The sequence below is a fragment of the Tiliqua scincoides genome, chromosome 1 (assembly GCF_035046505.1).
Source record: "Tiliqua scincoides isolate rTilSci1 chromosome 1, rTilSci1.hap2, whole genome shotgun sequence".
Taxonomy (NCBI): domain Eukaryota; kingdom Metazoa; phylum Chordata; class Lepidosauria; order Squamata; family Scincidae; genus Tiliqua; species Tiliqua scincoides.
Window position 1 is genome coordinate 262,671,159 of NC_089821.1, and position 24,179 is coordinate 262,695,337.

General features: G+C 41.9%; 1 protein-coding gene across 5 annotated transcripts in view; it reads left to right on the top strand.

The window, feature by feature from the left end:
• Positions 1-24,179, top strand: part of EPAS1 (endothelial PAS domain protein 1) — a 117,824-nt gene that overhangs the window by 21,923 nt on the left and 71,722 nt on the right. The window contains exon 1 of one of the 5 annotated variants that reach the window (XM_066624673.1): positions 18,886-18,964. The exons of the other annotated variants lie outside the window; for them this stretch is intronic. Coding sequence (XP_066480770.1) covers positions 18,939-18,964 — 26 coding nt within the window. The 5' untranslated portion in view covers positions 18,886-18,938. Of the gene's footprint in view, positions 1-18,885; positions 18,965-24,179 lie in introns of those variants that run through there. 5 annotated transcript variants of the gene reach the window in all.

Consider the following 24,179-nt stretch of genomic DNA (forward strand, 5'->3'; position numbering starts at 1 on the left):
ACGGTCATGACAATGGATAGGCCTATATCCATGTGGACTAGGTACTTGGTTTCTTTTTACGAATAAAGCCTGAGATTATCATTACTCTGCTGTACTTTTAAAGCTGCATCGTTTAGCTGGCACATCACATTAGTTATGTACAATATGGTGGCAATGCTAGTGTATAGGTAAGATGTTACCAGGGGATGCGTATTAACTGACAGTGAGATGGGGATTTCAGCCAATTTAGATTTATGTAGGAGCAGGCAGATTTCTGCTCTCATGGAATTCTTCATCAGGAAGAATTTTTTTGCCTGTTCTTTTGAAACTTAAGTGTGCACTCTAACTCAAATTGTCCAACCATAATGAATATTTTTGCCCATGAGAGAGTTTGCCATTTTTGATCAACATAGCAACCATTGTCAACTGTTTCTAAAGATGACTCTTCAGATGTAAAGATTTCCATGCATACTGAGATCTTCTTGACATGTTGGCTGAAGTGCTGATTATTGCAAAGTTGGTGTTAACTGTGTTCTTGCATCTTTAATTTAGACTGTAGGAGGAAAAAGAAAAGGGTATTTGCTGATTTAAGTCAGTTTTAGAAAACCCAAAATCTCATGGAAATTTCTTGTTATGCATTCGTCTGTTGTCCAGATATTAAATATGTTTTGCTAGTCAAATATGGGTTTAGGACAGCCACCATCTAAAATTTTCTTTATTTAATAGGCCAGTACTACTATGACAATTGCATGGGATGAACAAAAGAAATGGCTGTTTGGAATGTCACTGGAAATGTAATATTGTGTCTGTATTCGATTATGACTCTAAATGCTGCAGTAACAATTGTGGTCTTAAGTTAAATGAGTCTAGAGCCAATATTCTCACTGGGGTCAACAACTAAGTTCGGATGCCAATTCAGATTTGAACTCATTGGGTAGTCATGTTAATCTCTTTTACAAAGCCAATGTCTTTTTTTTTTTTTTAATACAGCATTCAGAAACCAGTATTCCTGGTTCTTCCTGGTCCTAGGCCAACCACTACTCCATACTGGCTCTGATGCCCTTCCTTATAGCACATTTACTGTAAGCCACCTTGGGGTATTTCGGTACAAAAGGCAGAGTATAATTATCTTAATAAATGGACAGTGCTTGCACCCCATTGCATCATATCACCCTAGTGTGAGTGGAATTAATAATGCCAGGGAGGTAAGGAAACCAGTACACCCACAAGCTGGGCTCACTTTGGCTAAACATTCAGTACAGCAATGGGCAAAGGTATATGGACAGTAGATTTCTGCTGTCCAAATGTTGTAGTGTTTTGATTTGCTGTGTAAGGCACTGCCCACAGAGAGAAGAGTTGAAGAAGTAACAGTGAGTGAAGCTGTGATTGGAGCAGTGTATTTGTCACTTCTGACAAATATTAAATGAACACCCCCTCAAGAGCCCGCAGTTGGCAGAGAGAGAGAGAGAGAGAGAGAGAGACCTGTGTTTATCTGATTTCCGTCAGGTACACAACGTTCTGGAGCATAGCCCACTGGCAAAAACATGTGGAGCATTATCCTCAGTAGCATTTGGAATGTTCTCTGCTCAGTTTGGCGCCAATGACCGAGGTCTGCTTGTTAGCTGAAGTTCACACAGACTTCTTGCCAGGCCTGCCCAGAATGCTGTCTCCTCCAACTTCCTGTGGCCTTGCGTAATATTTCCTCACAACGTTTATAACAGTGTGTACATTTGGTCCAGTTGCTTTGCTGCTTTGTGGTATGTTTCAGGCGCTCAGACTCCCGGCTGAGTAGGCTTGTATATATCTGAGTAGCCCCACTTAATGGGATTGCTTTAAGTAATGTGGCTCATGAGGATGGTGGCAATGTGAGGATCCAGTGAGAAGGTATGAAGTGCAGACCAGCATGTTTGTAGGCAGAGAACTATGCATTTGAGCCCAGTACAAGGTTGGCTGCAACCAAATCATTAATGTTCCGAAACCAACTTAAAAAGGTGGTCTGATCTACAACATTTGGAAGGCGTTAACTTCTATGTCACCACAATTAAACCTACAGCAAGTATGTAACTGATACACTGTATAAATATTTAACTTAGGTACAATATATACAGAGAATAACACAACACTCTCAAAAGCATCCAAATCAACATGGAAGCAATTTAATTCTTAAATAGTTCATTGCTTTAATCCTGCATAGAGTTTGACTGTGTAAATCCCATTGACTTCAGTGAGGTTTGAGCAACCTAGTGGTGTGAATGAGCATCCTGATTCTGTGCATGTTTGCTTGAAAGTAAGTGCCAAAGAGTTCAGTAGAGCTTCCTTGTAAGTATACATAGATTTCAGCCTGCTCCTGTGCTGAGTCAGATGCACTTGATTCCATGGATTCAAGCACACTTAACTCAGCATTGTATCAGGCTACTATAATTCTGGAATCCTTGGCATGGGTGCGCAGTCTTAAAGCACTTTGAGGCCCTTTTAATTTTCAAGATTTGATATTTGGAGAATTTCCAGCAATGAAATTGCTTGGGCTTGAACTTGGTGACGAAGAACTCCCAAATGATGCTTAAAATGTCACTTCTTCGCTTTAAGACGACAAAAGCCGCACTGCTTCCTTGAAGAGAAACAAGAGGGACCTAATTGGGTTTAGCCCTCATGAACTGAGTAATATCACTGGGTCAAGTTCGAGTTGTGAATTGGCCCTGGGAAGCAAGTTAGGATTTGGTATGCACTGCCACTGAACACATCCCTCTCCTGGGACTAATCCACTCTCCACCAGCCCCCCATCTCCTCCCTGTTTCTCAGTTTGCTTCCTGCAGAGCCTGCTGTCTCTTTTGGTTAAGGTCTGTGAAAACAGTTTCAAAGGTAGCAACTCAGTGCTCCTTCTGATGACGACATTGCTCCTGCAGCAGGAGAAATCCTAGGGCTCATCCTCCCCACCCCACTTCCCCGCGTGGCTGCACCTGTTAAAAAATAGTGCAACTATTTTTCAGGAGGAGGGATTTAGTGACATGAAATCCATTCTTTTGAAACATTTAGGCTTGATTTGGGGGCAGCCCTGAAAGGGAGCTGGGAACAACCTACAGCTGGCATGCAACAGAAGTTAGTGCCATTGTGATTGCTACCATGCTGCTGCAGAAATTGGACTTGATGCCAGGTAGCTTTCCAGCCTCATTCAAAGCACTGGTTTTAACCTTTGATTCTGAAGTGCCCAGGGTCCGCCATGGTTATGGCTCGAAGCAAGGAGTGTTGGGCTCATGCACCATGAACCAGGATGTCCAATCTGAGGCTAGCAGAAAGCAACAGTGTGCCATTGAATGCCAGTTGCTGAAGGGGGCATCGGTGCAAAAAGTCTATTGTCCTAATGCCCAGGCTCTTCTCATACTTAGTATCTCAGATGTTGCATGCTGGACATTCAGAGGGACGTTGTGAGAATTCTAGAGAAAATGTATTCCGAGTTGGTGGTGATTGGACCTCTGTGTTCAGCCACTGGTTCTTCTGGCCTTTGGAATTGCCACCACGTGCAGTTTTCATCCCAGTAGTTAAAAGGTTTTCAAAGCCATAAGCCTGGCTGCTGACATAATTCCCATTTAAGCTTGTATAGAATGCCCAGGGTTGTGCTCTGACACACTTGTGTGTGTGTGTGTGCGCACACGCTATTGTTTTGTTTTGGTGATCCATATTTAGATTAGCATATATTTAACAATCTGCTTCCAAACATGGGGAAACACCCTTTCTTGCTTATGTAACAGGAGTGATGCACTTTATGCTGGTTCCAGGGAATGCAGCTATCAAGGCTCTTAGTAGCAAGAGTGGCTATGTAGCGATATCTTTGTTGGGACTTCTTGTGTACCTCACTAAGTTGTTGTGGCAAAAGATACTGCTCTCCACCAAAGGCATGTTGAGGCAACTATATCTGAAGGTGCCTGTGCTCAGAGATAAAAGGGGAGTAGGTCATAGAACTCTAGAAGCTTTCGTTTTTGCACGGTGTACTGAGATCTTGGAAATTCTCACTCAGTTTCAACAGGATTTGCTAAGGCAGAACTTGGGTAAAAACTGCTGGGTTGGGAGCTTTCAGATCTTAATTTTCAGCCTGGATTCATCAGGATTAAGCCCCAGAGCCTGATTAGAGGCTTAGGGTTGGAGCATGTGCAGCAACATTAATGAACATGGGCATGCTGGGCTTGTACAATGTATTTTTTCCATCAACACTGACTAACTATGACCAGCCACTGCATATCTGAGACTAGCAGGAAGGGCTTCCAGCAAGGAAGGTGTGATGTAAAGGGAGGCTTGGCAACCAGTAGCTCTTGCTGATAAATGAATTTATCTTTTATCATATTTGTTTACCTTCAAATATAGCTTCACATATATATTGTTCAGTAATTGTCAGTGCTAAGAAGAAGCTGGCTACACCATTGAAGGATAATAGCTGGAGTTTGAAGGGTTCTATCCTCATAAAACAACACTGTAAAGATCCTTATTGGGTCTAGAAAAGCCTGCCTGTGTAAACTGCCTTGAGCAATATCCAAAGGGTACTCTGAGGAGAAGGAAAGGCAATATATAAATACAGAAATAAATAATTTGTACACACATACACATGAACTTCATTAAACATATTTCATTTTCCAAAAACAAGAAGAAAATTATGGTTAAATGCATAAAATGAAAAAAAAAACCCACCTAAACATTGAGGAGTAAGCTTACTTATTTAAAATACTTGTATCCTGCCATTCCAGATCTCAAGGTGACTAACAGTCATATTCAATAAAGCGCAATAATCATAAGATACCATAAAAAACAATGAGTGTGTTGGCAACCTTCAGTCTCGAAAGACTATGGTATCGCGCTCTGAAAGGTGGTTCTGGAACAGCGTCTAGTGTGGTTGAAAAGGCCAATTCGGGAGTGACAATCCCTTCCACACTGGGAGCAAGTGCAATCTGTCGCTGGTCTGTCTCCCTGGCTATGGGCCTTCCACCTTTGCCTCTTTGCCTCAGTCTGTTGGCAAAGTGTCTCTTCAAACTGGAAGAGGCCATGCTGCACAGCCTGCCTCCAAGCAGGCCACTCAGATGCCAGGGTTTCCCACCTGTTGAGGTCCACTCCTAAGGCCTTCAGATCCCTCTTGCAGATGTCTTACGTACCAGGTGCCCAGCTTTAGGACAGGAGTTTTTTGTTTTCTGTTGCATTGTGCAGAGTTTTCGATCCACTTGTCTGTTTTCGCCCTAAACCCCATGGACACCGTGAGGTTAAAGGACCGTGGCAAGGCAACACCTTACTGGCTGGGGACTGCCCAGCTTAAGGCGGGCTAAAATACAGTAAATAATACATTTCCAAAGCACTAGGAGGAATGTTTGCATCCTGCTGAGCCTGATGCTTTTTCTCAGCTGAGGTGCATTGGAAAAAGCTTCAAAGGCAGAACCTGAGTGTCCCTGCTGATGACATCACTGCCAACATCACTGCTCCTGCTGTAGAAGTTCTAGAGTTCCACTCCCCCTCTGCCGCACTTCTGGTGGCTCTTTTTGATGGCTCAGTAACCCTGTGTATTGGCAGAAATTGTGCTCTTTAAACATATACCTGTATGCTCATGAAAACCTCAACTCTGTGTGCATGAGTGAGGGAAAGAGAGGGAATTTCTATTTAGTGTGAACTTAGCATTTTGATATACTGCTTTTTTTTTGGTGTGGATTTTGAAACGAGATCGCTATTTTGGACCAAACGGGTTGTATTTCTACCATAGCCGAAATATATACCTTTATAATTCCCTGATGTGTAGCGTCATTTGCCCTAGCTACAAAAATATTTTTTTTTAAAGTCAGAAACAAATCATTGTACAGTAATTAGAATAACTTCTTAATAGTTGTATTGGTTATTATTGCATTCCATTTTGCTTCTGCTTTTTGTGATGCTGTGAGCCCTATTGGGCCATGGCCAGTTGGCGGGAGAAGGAGACACCCCATTGGGCACTTGTGTGGTGGCTCACACAACCCTGCAGGCCAGCTGAGAGGCCATGTGCTCTTTCCAAACAACCAGACAGGAGAGCTAAATGGGGAGCAAGCAACCTAGCTAGGCAGCAGCGTGTTGTCCAGTCAAATCACTGGCCATCATCCACTCATGACTGGAGGAGGGAGGAGCTAACAGGTTGGCAGCCAGCACAGTCAGGGTGGAGCTGGCTTCAGCCTTATAAAGGGTTTGGAAAAGAGGGGCTTCCTCCTTGAGGAGGAGGTGGAGGGTTTTTTTGGGGGGGGAGGGAATGCCACAGCCCTTTTCCTTGTGTGTTAATAAATCTGACCTGCTGCATGTCACTAACCTCTGTAATGATATGCAGCCTTTTTGTGCAGGGGGCAAGCTGTACCTTCATGGTCAACTTTCAGCCCTGCTGCAATCAGTAGCAAAATCTTTCATTGGCTTGACTGCCTTCATCTTACATTTGGTGTGCAAAATGGCATTCGGGCCAATGATTAGCTTGGTCGGTGAAACCACACTCTGCCTGAATGCTGCATCCTTGCGATTTATTGTTGTAAAGGAAAACAAATGCCTGTCCCTGTGTAAGCATAAGAGTTCTTTTCTGCTAACAGGAAAAAAGGATTTTTCAAACTGCAGGAAGGACAATTGCTGCCATAATTTTGGTTCCATCACTGACACACAAAGGATTATAGAGATAAGATACCACATCTAGTCAGCATCATCCCGTGATAAGAAGAAGGCATTTTTATGGACTGATGGGTAGGGCTGTCGTCTTAGAAAATAGCAGATGTTTGTTTTGCTGTGTCTTATTTGGGAAACCTAATCAAGCATAGTACAGAGGTGGCGAATGTCCTTGAAAGGTTAAAATACTCAGAAGGTGAGGGATTTCTGGTGCTAATCTTTCTACTCATTCAGAGAGCTAGTTCAGTATGGTGAATGTGGTGAGTTCAGGTGATTGTGGAAGAAGAATTTCACCTCCCAGTTCTCAAGCTCATTGCTGACATCATTGCATACTCTGCACTCTCCCATATCTGGACTTCAGTGGGATAAGCAGCAAATATAAATACATTAAAGCCTACACTTACAATACCTTTGAACTGCACTCTGTCCATGTATCAGACAGATTTCCTGAAAAGCTGCATTTCTTGTGAAGAACTTGTGGGGGTTGGGATGTCTTGACTTCTGATCGTATGTGTTATGCATGACTCAAAACATGTATTATACTCATTATTGTGTGCATCTGATAACCTAGGGACTAGTAACTTAGATGCTAACGTTCAAGAGATAGCATCGTGCATCTCACCTTAGTCTTCCACAGAGCCCATGTGGGGTGTACTCTTATGCACACGTCTGCAAGTGTTCAGCCCTCAAATTATAACAGGTTATGTCTATACTGAGCAAACAGCATGGACCATTTGCTTTCCAAGTTATGAAGGAGCACTGTTTGACCCAGTAGCATCTGAACATTTCTGAATGCTTAGAGCCTTATTCTGTGCATTTGAAGTAAGTCTGACTTTGTTCAGTGAGTCTTGCTTCCAAATAAATGTGCCTAGGAGTATATATAACATAAGAACATAACATATTGCAGCTTTAACCTTCAAGTACGTAAGTGAACTTTCATATCCTTTGATGTGCACAGAGCAAGTCAAACAGAAATCTGTCTTGTCTCTAAGCAGATATAATTTTGCAGCATGTGTAGGCTGTGTGATCAAAGACCTTGAATTGTGCTCCTCCTGGGTTTTATAAAGGTTCTGTTTAGTAGTTGCAAGTGGTATGTTGTACTGTTTAGTAGTTGCAAGTGGTATGTTGTACTTGGAGCAATCAGTTCATGTACATGTTTGTTCAGGGAACATTTATTTCAAAATGGTAACTTGAATGACATCAGGTTTTCAGATCTGTCTTTTTTTTTCCCCTTTGTGGATTTTCATTTCAAATCACTCCACCCTTTGGAGATTGCTGCACCAGGGCAATTGCACACAAAATCATAACAGAGTTTTAATAAATTCTGTTAATTTCAGAGACAGCATGTGGTAAACCATCTTTTAAAATCTGTAGACTCCATTCTCAGCTGTGAATTTGCAGAGTGCTACAGCTAGCTGTTGATCTTTGTTATCCACTGATAAGGTACTATTTGTCAGTGACATGCTAGCCATGGATTTGCAAGCATACCCCAGTTGTGTGTTCTATGGCTCTTGGACCACTGTGTGTTTTTTCACTCAAGTACTGAGACATGTCAGCCCTATTCAAAATAGTAGAGCTGATTTGGTACATGCCAGGGACTGTGCCAGTCCTGCTCAGCCATGATGAATGTAACTGCAGGCCTGTACCACCTGATCATGTGCATCTTTCCTAGTAGTTCTCTGTTCAGAAATAAGACACAGATGTGCCAGCCTGCTACCCAGCAGTGCCTAATTTGCAAGTAAAAAAAAAATATAGATTCCTGACAGCCCTTGGAATCTTCCAGTTCTGTATAAGTCTTCACTGAAAGGGCTGCCCCAGTACTTACTTCCATAAGCGACCACTGATACCCGAAACAGCTCTGAGAAACTTGGAAGGAGTCTGAGGATAGCCAAAGTCTAAGGTTCAAGTCAGGACTCCAATCCTGTTGAAATGCTAACTGCCTACTCTACAAGGTTGTGCAAATAAATGAGGCAGTGATTCCTAAATCTTTAAAGCATGCGTATGCTTTGCTGTGCAAAAAACTTCTAGTTAAAATGACTTCCATAGAAATGGAGGGCATTTTGCAGTGGTTGGATTTATGACTGGCTGAGCTGTGCAAAAAGGACACTTGGATGTTGGGACATTACTGTTATCTTCTGAGAAAGGTGGGGAAAAGGTCACTGAAAAACTCTACTGTATACCAAAATTCATTACAAAGAAGCATTGTCAGTTTTGATTCACTCATTAGCATTGCTTCTTGTTGCAAAATAGTTCTGCTAAAAAGGAAGCGAGATGCTGGATCTATACAAGCTAGAATCATGGCTATGGACTCCCTTTTCATGCATGAGATAGGTTTTTTTTCTTTAAGTTCTATAGCAGTTGTATGCAGGAGTGTCTTATAGCATAATATACTAATCAATCCATTTCTACTTCCCTTCTGTTCTGGAAAGGGGAAAAAATTGTGCTCTGCAGTCAAATTATGTGCAAACAACTTTAGGCTTCCTTGGTAGCTGCTGCTGCCTCTATGCAAATTAAAACTTGAGATTATTGCTTCTTTATAAGCGGAAGGGCTCCTTCTGTCTAGAACAGAATCCTCAGGTTAAAGGGATGAAACTGAAGCAGGTGTACATGACTGTTTAAAAACAAGAAGCAAGAGAATTCTAGTGTGGGGGAAGGGAAATGAGCATATGTATGTATGTATGCCAAAGATCTTGGAAGAATTCCTTCCAAGGCCACTGCTCTTGCAGACCTCTGTGCTGGCAGCAATATAATTCTGCCACTACTACACTGTGTAAACACTATGTTACATACTGCTGCTACTGTTATGTTAGGTGTAGCTTAGATGTGAGGGAGTAGCTCAGTGCTTGGGAGAAATGAAAGATTGTGCCTAAAAGGCCTCTACAGTCTGTTGTGGGAACTATCCCCTTCTGTGCAATATGTCTTAATATAGAAAAGAAGAAAAAGAGACTGTTTCACACACAGCCCCTGGTAGACCTCTGGTGGAATGCTTCTAAAGCAGGGGTGCCCAAACCCTGGCCCTGGGGCCACTTGCGGCCCTTGATGACTTCCAGTGCAGCCCTCAGGGAGCTTCTAGGCTCCAGTGAGCCTCTGGCCCTCTGGGGACTTGCTGGAGCCTGCACTGGCCCGACACAACTGCTTTTACTGTGAGGGCGACTGTTTGACCTCTCATATGAGCTGTGGGATGAGGGCTCCCTCCACTGCTTGCTGGTTCACATCTGTGATGCAGTAGTGGCAGTAAAAGAAAGGCCAGCCTTGCTTTGTGTAAGGCCTTTTATAGGCCTTGAGCTATTGCAAGACCTTCATTCAATCCTATAAGTTTGACCTCTATTATTATTATTATTATTATTATTATTATTATTAACCATATTTATATACCGCTTTTCAACTAAAAGTTCACAAAGCGGTTTACAGAGAAAAATCAAATAACTAAATGGCTCCCTGTCCCAAAAGGGCTCACAATCTAAAAAGATGCAAATGAATACCAGCAGACAGCCACTAGAACAGACAGTGCTGGGTTGAGGTGGGCCAGTTACTCTCCCCCTGCTAAAAAAAGGAGCACCCACTTGAAAAAGTGCCTCTTACTTTAGTATAGTATAGTAATTTATGTAAACTTATGTAAATTTATTCAAATTTTAAATGTAAATTAATTCTTTTTTTTCCCTGGCCCCCGACACAGTGTCAGAGAGATGATGTGGCCCTCCTGCCAAAAACTTCATACACCCCTGTTCTGAAGCAATGAGTTTTCAGTGTTTTTCTTCTTGTGGCACACTGTGATGTCTTGTGATGTCCGTGCTTGGGATCATTCCATGTAATTCCATGCTTGGGATCATTAGGAAAGACACTGAGAATAAGACAGCTAATATTGTAATGCTGTTGTACGAATCGATGGTAAAGCCACACCTGGAGTATTGCGTCCAGTTCTGGTCGCCAAATCTCAAAAAGGATATAGTGAAGATGGAAAAGGTGCAAAAGAGAGCAACCAAAATGATTACTGGGCTGGGGCACCTTCCCTATGAGGAAGGGCTACAGCATTTGGGCCTCTTCAGTCTAGAAAAGAGACGCCTGAGTGGGGGACATGATTGAGACATACAAAATCATGCAGGGGATGGGCACAGTGGATAGAGAGATGCTCTTTTCCCTCTCACATAACACCAGAACCAGGGGACATCCACGAAAGTTGAGTGTTGGGAGAGTTAGGACAGACAGAAGAAAATATTTCTCTACCCAACATGTAATTAGTTTGTGGAACTCTTTGCCACAGGAAGTAGTGATGGCATCTTGCCTGGATGCCTTTAAGAGGGATTGGACAAATTTCTGGATGAAAAGTTCATTACAGGTTGCAAGTCATAGTAGGTATGTGCAAGCTCTTGGTTTTAGAGGCAGGCTGCCTCTGATTGTCAGGTGCAGGAGAGGACACCGGGACGCAGATTGTGTCTGTTGTCTTGTGTGCTTCCTGGGGCATTTGGTGGGCCACTGTGAAATATATGAAGCTGGACTAGATGGGTCTTTGGCCTGATCCAGCAGGGCTCTTCTTATGTCACTTCCAGGTTTTGTGGCTCTGTTTCTAGGGCAACTGTCTGTTGTAATGCATTGTCTGTCCCTCTTTTTCTTTCAGCAGAGGTTTTCAATTGCTGTGCTCCTAATCCCTGTGGCACATGTTCAGACCTTTCATGGCACACCAGTTGAAAATAGCTGCTAAGGACTTTAACACATACATTTTTGAGCCCTGCTGACTGGGTCAAAGTGGTGCCTTTTAAACTGGCAGGACTTCTATGTGTAGTAGAAGAAGAGCACATGTCCGTATTCATCATAGCATCCTGTCTCTCCCCATGAGTGTTGCTGGTGTCTTCCTTGTTCTTTTGAAGTTAGGAGCCCCTTTGGAACGGGGCACTGTTTTCTTTTCCTCTTGCTTTGTAAACCACTTTGGGGACTTCTTATTTGAAAAGCAATGTCTAAATAATCTATAAAAGTGAGAATCCTCCTACTCTTGGTCTTCTTAACCCAAGCTAGTTACAAATACTTCATTCTTACTCCCCATTTGTCTTTAACCCAGCAATTTCCAAATGATATGTTGTGGTGCCACAGCAAACTTGCAGGGTTACCTCACGTGCTGCTGGATATTTTCCCGGAAGATCAGGCAGTGTGTCTGTGTGACTGACTAAACTGTAGGGATGCTATGAAGGAATTACTCTGACATGGAGAGCATCATGAACAAAGTAAGTTTGAGAACCACTGCTTTAACATGAGGTTTCCGTTCTAGATGACTCGTTCACAGCATATGAAAGATTCAAATACCTTCCAGAGCGGTTGACAACTTTTTACCTGTCTCAGATAATGCTGTTCCTTCACATTTCAAGTTGGGGTATTTCTGATGTGACTTCCTTCTTTGTGGTTTCATTGCAAATGCTGTTTCAGCATCCAGACAGATTGAAAAGTCTTCCTTGCCTGCTAGAAACAGCTCACACAGGTGCAGTCATATTTATTTGAGGTATTTGTATTCTGCTGTTTAGACAAACCTCACAAAGTGCTTTTCATAAAATGGTTAAAACAGCCATCAGTTAAACAATGAAACATGAAAGATAGGCAGTAGAAAAACTTTTAAATCAGTTTCTCCCTCCCTGTTTCCTCAGAGCAAGATCGTTCTTCAGTCACCCTGGGGTAGGAGTTGAATGATGGGAAGTCTATCATCTCTTCAACCTTCATCATAAGCTATAAAACACGCACTGCACCATTCTGGCTCTCCTTGCCACTGAATCATGCAGTCTTCTGCACTACTGCCCAAATACACATGGCCTTTTCCCCCACCAACCCACCCCATCCCTTCATTTCCTGTTCAAATCTCACATTCACCAACCTCTCCCACTGAGTTGTCCTCATGTCCTCTCTGTCTGGCATTCTTTTATTCTGCTATCTATTGCTTAGCCACTTGTTTTTTATTCTTTGCTTACCACTCCCTTTTCTGTTACTTACAGATCTTAACAACAGTCTGTCTCTCCCCCCCCCCCACCCCAACCTGGAGGCTGATTTAGGAGATAAGTGCTTTCTAGGGTAATTAGGCCTATTGCATTCCCTATCTGTTAATTTTGATGCCACAGTGAGTACTGGGTATACTTGAAAAACCTAGCCTAAGGCACATGTTGCAGTCAGCTTGTTCAAGGTTTTCTATCTGAAGCATCAAGAGTGTTTTTCATTGGTGTGAGGATCCCCAAGCTGCAGGATTTGCATTTACAATCCCATTATACGGAAGACCTTATTTATATTTGCCCTACAAAAGTGATGATTACAGAAAAAATTGGCAGTAATTTCAGAATTAGCTGAAATCACTATACTAATCATTTTATTGACACATCTGTTCCCAGTACCCCTAACCCAGTGGTTCTCACACATTTAGAACTGGGATCCACTCTTTAGAATGAGAAACTGTCAGGAACCACTGGAAGTGATGTCATGACTAGAAGTGACATCATCAAGCAGGAAAATTTTTTAACAATCCTAGGCTGCAATCGTACCCACACTTACCCAGGAGTAAGTCTCATTTACTATCCTTGTTAAAAGAATATACATAGTAGAATATACAAAGTACAGGCCTGTTATATTTCCACAAATGCAGTCACATACCATCAATATATTAAAAATAAAATATTGAAATGAATGGAACCTAAACAGAAATTGGGTTGCAACCCACCTAGTGGGTCCCAACCCACAGTTTGAGAAACACTGCCCTTACCTAGGCTTGTAGACCTTGGATCCTAACCAATGTGAATTCAACTGATGGAGTTATCTGAGGCATACAAAAGTGTGTAGGTTAAAAGTGCCACCAGCAACTGAATAAAACCCATGGAAGGTACTTGGATGTCTGACTAGGAAGTTTGGTTCTATATAATGTATTCACTTTCTCAAAATCTACATACCACACAGCTCAGTGATACTACACTTCGAAGGTGTGGTATTTTGCTGATTTATTTGCAAAAATCCAAGACCTGGTACATTCTGACTAAAATGGGTTCTTACAGTTTCCTCTATACCTGAATTTCCACGCCTCACATTCTTTAGGCATTTTGGGGTAATTTAACTGAACTATTGCTAGTTACATATCATACCGTCGCAAAAAGAAGGCAGGTGACACTGTTCACACTTGATGATCATAATATAGCACAATTGGATCCTACTTTCTGTCTACAAAACACTAAACAAAACTTCACTGACTAATTTTTCTACCAATACCAAGTCAGTAGGGTAAGAATTATTAACTTGGCAAAGTGTTATGGAGGAGACATTTCCCCTGCTGAGATGGGAAATGTTGAAATAAAATATATGCTTAGCTGTTTGTTCCCGCTGAAATTGGTAGAGCCCATGTATAGGATTGCCAGCCCTTCAGGGTTGACCTGAAGTCTCTAGAATTCACCATCCATTGCTGAGTGACTAATGAAAGCATACCTGGAGATTTTAACAGGGCCTCCAGGAATTTCCAAGATTATATCATGTTGGAAAAAATCTCCAGGAATAGCTTTAGTCAGAGTTGGCAACTGTAACGGTGCATTGAGATCATGCTTCATGACAGGCACCTGTGCATACATTTACTGCCCAATCTTTTACACATTTACTAAAAAAAATGATCCTGAGACTAATAGGACTTGTCACTTTCATCATTTTAGGGACATGGTGGCAAAAGTGTCAGTCGGTGAGAAACAGTAAAATTCTGATTCCTGTTCCCGGCTCCTTCCTCTGAAGTGGGAGGGGGGGGCATCTAGGTTCATAAATAGAATGTAACATACAAAGTGCAGGCATCCAAATTGCTAAAATGATTCTGCCAAGCAGACATGCTACAACTGGTAGGTGGAGAGGGGGGTGAATTAAAACATGCTTGACAATGTGAAACCAGTTCTAAGACACTGAGAACATAATCCTATGCATGGCTACTCAGAAATACGATCTGTTGTGTTCATTAGGGCTTACTCCCAGGAAAGTGTGTGTAGGATTGGAGCCTGAGTAAAATGATCACTATAGGAAACAAATACCTGTATTTGCAGGGAAAATCCCATTGTTTTCTCAATGTTTTCATGCCTATTCACTTGTGACCCACTAAGTCAACTATAGTCCACCCAGCCACTAACACCATGCCCACCCAGGACTTGATAGGCATTTTATTGAGCACCTGGTGGACCACTGTACATAACTGCTGGGCTGTGTTTTGACTTGATGGATTACAAATTATGCAGGTTGGCTTTATTTGTTTTTGAAGCATGCAAAACTTGTGTGAGGCGCTGAGGAGGAGAAGGATGGCTGGATGCCATCCTTCCAGTGCAGGGGGAAGGGGGCTGTTGGCTCATGTATAAGCTTTACAGAAATTAAAGCATATTCTCAAGAAGCTGAATTCTGGGGGCATCATGCACCACATGATGCAACTTTTTTGCACTGCCCAGTGTAGTGCTGCATACCGGCACATTATTGTGGTAAATGTTATATCGGTTCCTTTATGTTGAAAATCTCACTGCCATTTCCTGATTTACCAGGCGGAAGGAGTTGAGGCTTGCAATGGGGCAATGTGGGTAGGTCTTTCATTAAGTCCTGGTGATGTTGGGAACCTTGGGTAATGTCTCTATATTTTGTTCTCAGTTTTTATATTGTGGCTTGTGCTCAAGAACCAGTGGCATATTTCTGCAATACTGGAAGCTAATATACATTCATCTTTATTTAAGCACATCTTCTGAGGTTATCTTGCCTTGCTTTTACATCCCGTTCAGTCACAGTGAACTCCATGTACTCCCATGGGACATCAGATAGGGACAAGGTTCAGTCTGTTCTACAAAACTAAACTCTTGGAGCTCTAAATGGACAACATGTACACCAGACATCACTGAGTCTTTGGGAAAGCATTGACCTTTAACTCCTTGTTGTATAATGGAGGAAGAGAGAAATGCTTAAAAGCCCAAACTGGACATTGCTGCTACAATATTGGCTGAAAGCATTCTAGTTTCCCTCTCCTTTTTTCACTAGGTCCTGTAAAGAATTTGGAGTATACTATTTTGCAGAAATACTTTTTATTTTTAGTCATGTTATGTCCGGGTTGGAGTTGGGGATGCTAGGGTTGCCAGCTGTTGAACTAGATCCTATGCCTGTTCACTTTTCAGCAGTTTTGATATGCAGCAATTATAGGTGATTATGTTTGACTCTGGGCCTGATACAGGACCCAGACTTTTTTTCTTGGTCAGTTCGTAACCTACAGAGAGAATCCCCATCCCCAAGTAAACACATTCTTCTTTCTAATTGTTCTTGCAAAATCCAAACCAGTGTTCCTGCATACATTCCATACACAATTCTTTTCCTATCTGTTAAATGTTTTGGATGGGCTGGTTTATGGGTGTGTCTTCTGTCCAATCCTGGATAAACATCAAGAGGCTGTCAGTGTTTCTTAGCATCCCCACATGACTGGATTCTGATTTTAAGATAAGTTAGTCAAGAGGTGACTTGTGGGTGATACATTATAATAAAAGGGACTTTTGGCTACTGGAAAACCATAGCACAAAACACTTGTTTGTTGAGAAATCTTGTGATTGTTCAGTTACACCTGCATTAATAGCAAACTGTGAAAATGTGCAACAGTTTGATTCCTGCAGTTTCTTTCCTTTTAAGCAGGAAAGCATTTTATAAGTAGGTCTTGCTTGTAACGTTTGTGGCAGAAGCTAATCTAAAACAAAAATGTTTTAATACAGTGTCCATACTTTTAAAAAATGTTGTCCAGATAGCAAATCTGTTTCATTCAAAATATGTCATTCACATAAATAAGTAATGTTGTGGATCCTATTTTATGATGATTTAAGGTACAAACCAGCCAAAGTTAAGTACATTTAAGTCCTAGTGATTCCAGTGAAAGAGTTAAATATATGCTTAAGGGTGCAGTCCTAACCCCTTATGTCAGTACTTTCCAGCACTGACATAGCAGTTCCAATGGGGCGCATGCAGCATCCTGCAGTTGGGTGGTGCTCACGGAGGCCTCCTCAAATTAAGGGAATGTTTGTTCCCTTACCTCGGAGCTGCATTGCTCTTAAGTCAGTGCTGGAAAGCACTGACATAAGGGGTTAGGATTGCGCCCTAAATTGCACATGTTGAAATAAATTGGATTATAAGTGCCTAACTCTGGCTAGATTGTAGAATCAGAGTTGGAAGGGACCTACAAAATCAGCAAGTCAAACCCCCTGCCATTGCAGGCAACCCGAACTACAATACCCCTGATAGATTTCAATTCAGCTTCTGCCTAAAGACCTTCAAGGATGGAGAGACTTCTACATTTCAAGGCAGGCTGTTCTGCTCCTGAACAGCTCTTACCATCAGGAATGCTTAAATATCTGTACTATTTAATTGAAATGTCCATTGTAATTTACATCTGTTTGTCTGGATCCTACCCTCCGGAGCAATTGAGAACAAATTCATTCATCTTCCACATTACATCTGTTTTGTAGATTATTGTTGCCACTTAACTGTCTATTCTCCAAACTAAGCATGCCCAAGTTCAGTCTTTCCTCATTAGACGTGGTCTCTAGCCCTCCTGCCCATCCTAGTGATTCTCCTCTGAACCTGCTCCAATTTGTCAATACCTCTATTAAACTGTGGCACCCAGAACAGGACACAGTATTCAAGGCGGGGTCTGACTTAAGTAAAATGCAGCAGTACCCTCACTTCTTGTGATCCAGATACTATTCTTTAAATGATTATTTTTAAAAAAAATATTTTAACTAAACGATTTAGGTTTCTTGCCCAGCAGATGGACATGTTTAATGATTTTTTTTTAAAATGGGCTTTAATTCATCTTTATCATAAGACCATTCTATGGTACATTTGGAGTGAGTCCCTCAAACAGCATAGTTTTTATTCTCCACAACAATTTTGGAAGTCCTTGCGTCATTGATAATGAACTGATTTCAGTAGTGATGAAAGCCAGCTTCTCATAATCAACTTCAGGAAATTCTGACAATGCTATTGCCAAACCAGTAGCACAATTTTTTTTAATGTATATTGAAGGAATTGATTTAAAAAAACTAGTCTACACAGAATAAAATGGATTAGGTTATAAGTACTGTATATCTTCCATAAATGGAAGATAGCTTCATTTGCAGATGGAGAGATTTTTCCCAATTCCTCCCCCACCCTCAGGACCATATTTTCTGGGGACTGCAGAGGAAAGGGGGGGATTGGTGAAAATCTTTATACATTCTCCTATGTGAATATAAGATCCCACCTTCTGTAGCACATGCTGGAATCCAGAACTACTTTCTATGTACAAGTCCCATTAAATAAAAAAATTTTTTTCTAGGAAGGGAGTTCTCCCATATAAATTTCACATTGTCTGATAAGGATTTGCTTACCTGTTCCTTCATTTGAGAATTTGGATGGATTGCAGCATCTTTTTGGTGATAGCATCCACAACCTTGAAATTGTTTCCCCACAGAGGATCAATCAGCCCCCCTCATTATTAACATCCTGTTGAGCCTAACACTTTTTCTGAGGGTTTAAAGAAATCTTAGTCAATTAATTACATGCATTCCAGTCAATTAAATTACAACTTAAACCTGCATATATTTGCCTGTGGGCAAAAAAGAGGTATTTACTTCTCTCCTGTGGGAGGGAAAAAAATGAGGAATGCATCTTTTGAGATGTCACCTAAAGTATTTGAGTATAAATGTCACGGTTAAAACAAACAAAAAAATCTGCTACCCCATGAATTTAGTTACAGAGAGGTAAGAAAAAGAGTTTCGCTTACCTCTCCCAGGCCATTTGCCACCCCACTACCGTAAGCAGCACTGCATGCTATGGGCTGGAAGGGAATAGGACTGAGCTGCCCATCTCATTCCCTTCTTATGTTGTGATTCCTTATGGAACATATTTGTACAGTAGCATCAAGGTTCCTTTTGGTGTGGTGTTTTGATAATGCACTCCTGTGCATCAGAAAATGTACGGGGGGGGGGGGAGATAGGAGCCATGTGCTCCAAATTCCACATTTGCTGCATCATCAGTAATGTCTGGAAATTAAAAATAATGGAAATATGGCAAATGACTAATCTTCATATAAGATTAGCTTATTTAGAACGCTCAAATCACAGCAAAAACTTGGATGAGGAAAATTTCAGAAGTAACACCCCATCTAATCCACAGGATAAAAGCATGTTCCAGGAGTGAGCTTCCTCTTTGCTGCCCAGTGGGTTTCATGCCAGAAGGAGCTATTCTTGCATGTCAGAATTCACTGGAGAAGGATGAAGGGTTCATTGCTATCCTGAAGCTACCCTGCCCAGTCTCACCCACCCCTGGCCTGTGTCACCTGTGAGATGGAGCAGGAGCATCGAATGTCAAAGTGAGTTGAGTTGGATTCACATTAGATTTCTGAAGATTACTGCTTCCTCTTATATGCCAAACTGAAATCTTGCAGGTTGACCGAAACTTTGACAATTAGGTAGCTGAATTGCCTGCCCACTGACTAATCTGTGGCTAGAAACTGGTTATTTTGTGGTGTTGATGTTTCCCCTTCTTGGAAAAGGTGTGAATTTTTTAAAAATCTTTTAGATGGTTTGCAAAACTGACAGGGCAGGTTAGGCTGTGTGCATCAAGGGTTAAATAAGCTGCTATGGCGGCGGGGGGGGGGAGCAATGTTGCCCAATCACCAGTACAGCCATACCCCATGGCATTTATAAATCTGGCAAAAGTCTCTAGCACCTCTACAATGTCTGGGAACTGCTGTTTTAGATTACGATATTCATCTCATAGTGATGTTTCATGAATTGAAATTTAAAATACTACTATTGCCAGATGCTGCACTGTTGTGTTTGAACTGGGCGAAGAATAAACATGTGTGTGCAGACATACGTGCACAATATTAATTAATATAATATAACACAGTATTAATTAAAATACACAAACATTTAGAAGCTTTGGAGGAGGTACAAAACATCTCGACCTGCATGCAGTTGTGATCGTGCGCTGGTCATTTGGAACAATATATTCTGGAGATGTGACTTAATTGGGCTTCATTTGTCTGTGTTAATGGACAGAGCAAGCGCTGGAGCTGCTGTAAAATAAATTTGTTGTCCCTTTTTGTCTGCTGTGCTAGATAATGAAATAAAAAGCAAAATTGTCTCCACTTAAAAGTAATTTGCAGAGGAGCAGCAGTAGAAATACAGCAGCAGAGCCGGCTCATTAGCAACTGAAACTGATAATCTCCTCTGAGTGCTTGTAACTCACTCTTGTCCTGTGGACTTGCTTTTTTTTTTTAATCAAGGCTGTTCCCAACCTAAGTTTGGTACAGTATGATGTGGCCTTTTCTTTTTTCTTTTAAAATCCCAGAGCAAACTTCCTGTGTTTCACAGCTATTTTTATCCTTTTGTCTTTTGCACTGCCTGGAGTTGGTATTGTCAAAGGGTGTGGCCAACCCGAAGTAATGAAATTAGTGGCTAATAATTAGTCTTAAAACATCATTAAGTCTAACTTGAGGCATGTGTGAGTTAATGATGCAAGGGGCAGTGTGGCTGCATTTTGTCTTGTTTGTTTTCTGTTTTCCTGCTTTGACCAGAAAAGAGTTCTTGGTAGGGGGGGGGGAATATGCTGTGGAATGTCTTGGTGGATGTTGCCCCCACACAGTTCAATGTGTTGTATTGGATAGATCATTTCAGCAGAAGAGAGGCCTGGGCTGATTCTTTAAAAGAAAAAAATGTTCTGTTTAATTGTGACGGCGTGTGTGAAGTTTGAAAACTCCAGTTGTCCTCCCTGGAGGTTTGGAGGTTGTGCAGCTTGGCAGGCAGTGTCCTGTTCTTGCCGGCTCCCAAATGTCAAGGACAGTGAGTGTTGCATTTTATCAGGTCTGCTGAGGAAGAATCTGGAGATTGGCTATCATTTACGACTTTCCCAGCTACTGTTTTGAAGTACTGTACCTCACAGAATTATTTTATACATGGAAGTTGCCTTCTTCGGAGTCAGACCACTGGTTCATCCGTTTCAGTATTGTCAGCACTGACCAGCAGTGCTTTCTTTGCTGGTCAAAGCAAAGGGTTTCAGACGGGGGTCGTCTTTCCAGCTCTATCTGAGGTCATGCTGGGGACTTGATTCTGGGACTTTCTGGGTGCAGGCCAGTGCTCTATCATTGAACTATGACCGGTCCCCTGCCTTGTGTTGTGTATGTCATGCAGTTTTGTATATCATATGAGGATATGATCCAAATACATACAATTCTGTGCGTTCAGATAAATTCAGTGGGTAGGATTACCGTGGGAGAAATAGCTACGGTCCCAGCAATATCCCTGCTTGAAACCACTTCCTTCCTTCCAGTGGAGCAAATGGCTGCCATGTATTTCTGGGGTTTAAAAGAAATGAATTATCCTTTTTGGGGAGATAGCATAGCAGTGCAGGTGTAAACCCCTTTGTCCTGACAGCATGACCTTTGAGGAACATTGTAAGGACAGCATAATGATTAGAAATGCATTCCTCTCCATGTACAAGCATACATCTTGTGAGTATAATTCTACGCACACTTACCTGGAAGTAAGTCTCACTAAACATGAGACTTACTTCCCAGTAAACATGCATAGGAATGTGCCACTTGTATCCTAATAATTATAGGCCTCCTCTCTGCCCCTCTTAACAAAATGGATGTTTTGCTAGTGATATCTACTGACCATTGAGTTTATATGTAATATTTTACAAAGTGCTTGACCTTATTCATCATCATCATCATCGTCATCCTTGCAGTAACCCTTTGAATTAACTGGGTTAAAGATGTTGTCCTTGCAGCAGTCCCATTGATATTTCATAGCTAGAGGGCAACTGTTGAAGTGCACACATTATGTTCATAGCTGTATAAGGCTTTGTTTCTGTTGTCTCAATCCAGCAATCATTAATGGGCACAGGAGTGCCTGTATACCTACAGAGTTCCTGCGTTTGGAAGAGCCTCATGTTAACTGTAACGAATGCTCAGAGATAGAGTCCCTCCTTTCAAGTAAATAGGGAAGGCCAGACTGAAAGAGAACCATACTTGTATGCAGATCTCTGAACCGAGCATCTCTCTTTCTACTGGTCCTTGCTAGAACTTAAATCCTTTTACTGCAGTCATAACAAGATTTCTCTGTAAAATGACCTGATTGTTACTTTTCCATAAATATGATGCATAATGCTTTGATGTAATTGTGCTGTCTTGGGGGGCTTCCACACCTGTTTGTCATGCACTGACGCCAGTCACTCATTTTATTTCAGACAATCCAGACAATGATCCTCCTAGGCTGTTACATTCCTGTGTTTCTCCCAGTCTTGTTCCATTCCCCCCCCCCCCATCCTAGTTCATAGTGATTTTTATTAAGAGCTTCCAGCACAATTGCAGCACAAGCTTTCAGGTGTGATCTCATATAGTGCTATTATCTCACCAGATTTGGAAGGATAGCTTTTGATGTGGTTGGTGGTAATGTATAAACCCTCCTCTCTTAATTGCCTGCCTGCCTCCTGCTCTGCAGCTGCCTTCTCTCTCCTGCTATCTTGGTGTTCTTGGAGAAACCCTTTGCAGCTTCTCAGGACTGGCTTTGGAGGTGGTGGAGAAAACCCTGGAAGTTTCTTTGCTGGATGAGCACTGGGTGATGGTGGGTGCCACTGGCTTGGAGCAGTCTGTTTTGCAGTGGAGCTGGGATTGCTACACCCAGCGACAATTTTGCATCTCGTGTGCTTTTAAGAATAAATTAAGATAGTACCATCTGCACTGTTCTTCCAGCATTGCTATACATCCCCACCTTTTTGGAGAAAAGGAAAAACACACCTCTTCTTCCTGGCTGCATCAGCAACAGTAATGGCCAAGGTAGGGGTGGGATGGATTCTTTCTTCCAGTGGAACCAGGCTTGGTTATTGAATATCAAATATTTCTTTATAACAAGCCTAATCCACAATTTTAAACTGTTCTTGGATTTATTCAACACAAGACAAAGAAGCTGATATCACAGCTCTTTAGCTTTTCTGTTTGTGAGTGAACAAGGAAGCATGTTGATGTCAAATGGAAATGGCAGGGCTGGATCAAGACCATCTGCCACCCGAGGCAGCATGATAAACGTTGCCTCCTCTTACCTGATTATCAGCGCCTGCTCTTCCTGCTCCCTGGATTGGAAAGGGAGAGACAGCAGAAGAGGAAATGTTAAGGAAAGTAGACCGATAGTCCTACTACCTTTCTCTCCTCCCACTTCCACTTGGTCCCCCTTTTCCTTTTCCAATCTAGGGAGCGAGTTGAGGAGAAGCAGTAGCAATGAGTGGGTAGAAGTGGGTGTTCCCTGCCAACCTGGTGCCAGCCTCCTATATGGCCTGATCCTGGGGAATGGTTAACTCAGCCTTTTTCAACCACTGTGCTGTGGCACACTGGTGTGCCATGGATGGTCTGCAGGCGTGCCGTGGGAGTTTGGGTCATTTGTTAGTAGGGCCACAGGGGAATGTGAGTCCCTACTGACAGTGTGGTATGCCTTGTCAGTGGTCAAAAAACAGATGGTGTGCCTTGACAATTTTAGAGACTTGTCAGTGTGCCCTGAGATGAAAAAGGTTGAAAATAGCTGGGTTAGCTATTGATCCAGTAAGATTTGATTATTATTTATTATTTCTCCCTGGTTATATTCATATCTCTGAGAAGCTCAGCCAATTCTGTTTCCATAATGCAGAAACCTCTTCCTATTTAAAAAGGCCTTTCTCAAAATGTCAGTCGTTATCCCAACAACTTCCAAGGATCTTTGAAGTATGCTAGCTTTCCCTCACTCATACCTTGCCTATTGTCATAATGGGTATTTTTGCATGTTAGTAATTATTATATTATCATATTTATATAGCGCTCTCTTCCCCTAAGTGGTAGCTCTTCTTCCTAGTGGGCACTTGGTTTAGAACAAGCACAGTGCTATGGTAATTTAACTGAATAAAAAAACACTTGATTTTCTTGAGAGAGAAGAAACAGCCTGTTTGTAATGAAAAGAACTTGGAGAAGAAAAATGTTTACAGGTAGCTTTTAGAGAAGGGAGGTACAAAAATATATCCGGAGGCAGTTACGTAACAGGACCTGCCACTACAAAGTTGGAATTGTCTGCCAGCTCAAGACATGAGGGTGAAATTCCCCAAACAGCAGGTAGGAGCTTGGATCATCCAAGGGTAAAGTTCCAAAAGGAAGTTTTGAATACAGCCATAGCCTTTACTAGATCTATATATTTTGAGACCCTGCGAGCTGAACACAGCCCACACTAACCCTATACAGTGTTTCTCCAGGGATTGAAAAGCTACCTGTTTTACTGCTTGTCTGGAACTGCAAACGTATGAATGTTCTCCACTGAGAGGGCACCAAACATAGCCAGTGAACTGTATTCGACTTGGGTGGATCACAAGTTGACAGACACCATTCAGGCTCCTGAAAATGTCACACTACAGTACTGTATTATATCACTGTACAAGCAGGCAAACATCAGTAATAATTTGAAGTTGACATTATTTATTGTAGAAGGTGTGCCCAAGTTTTTGGTCTTTACCCCCCCCTTTTTTACTTTTCAACTACTCTGATGGCACATTCCTATGTATGC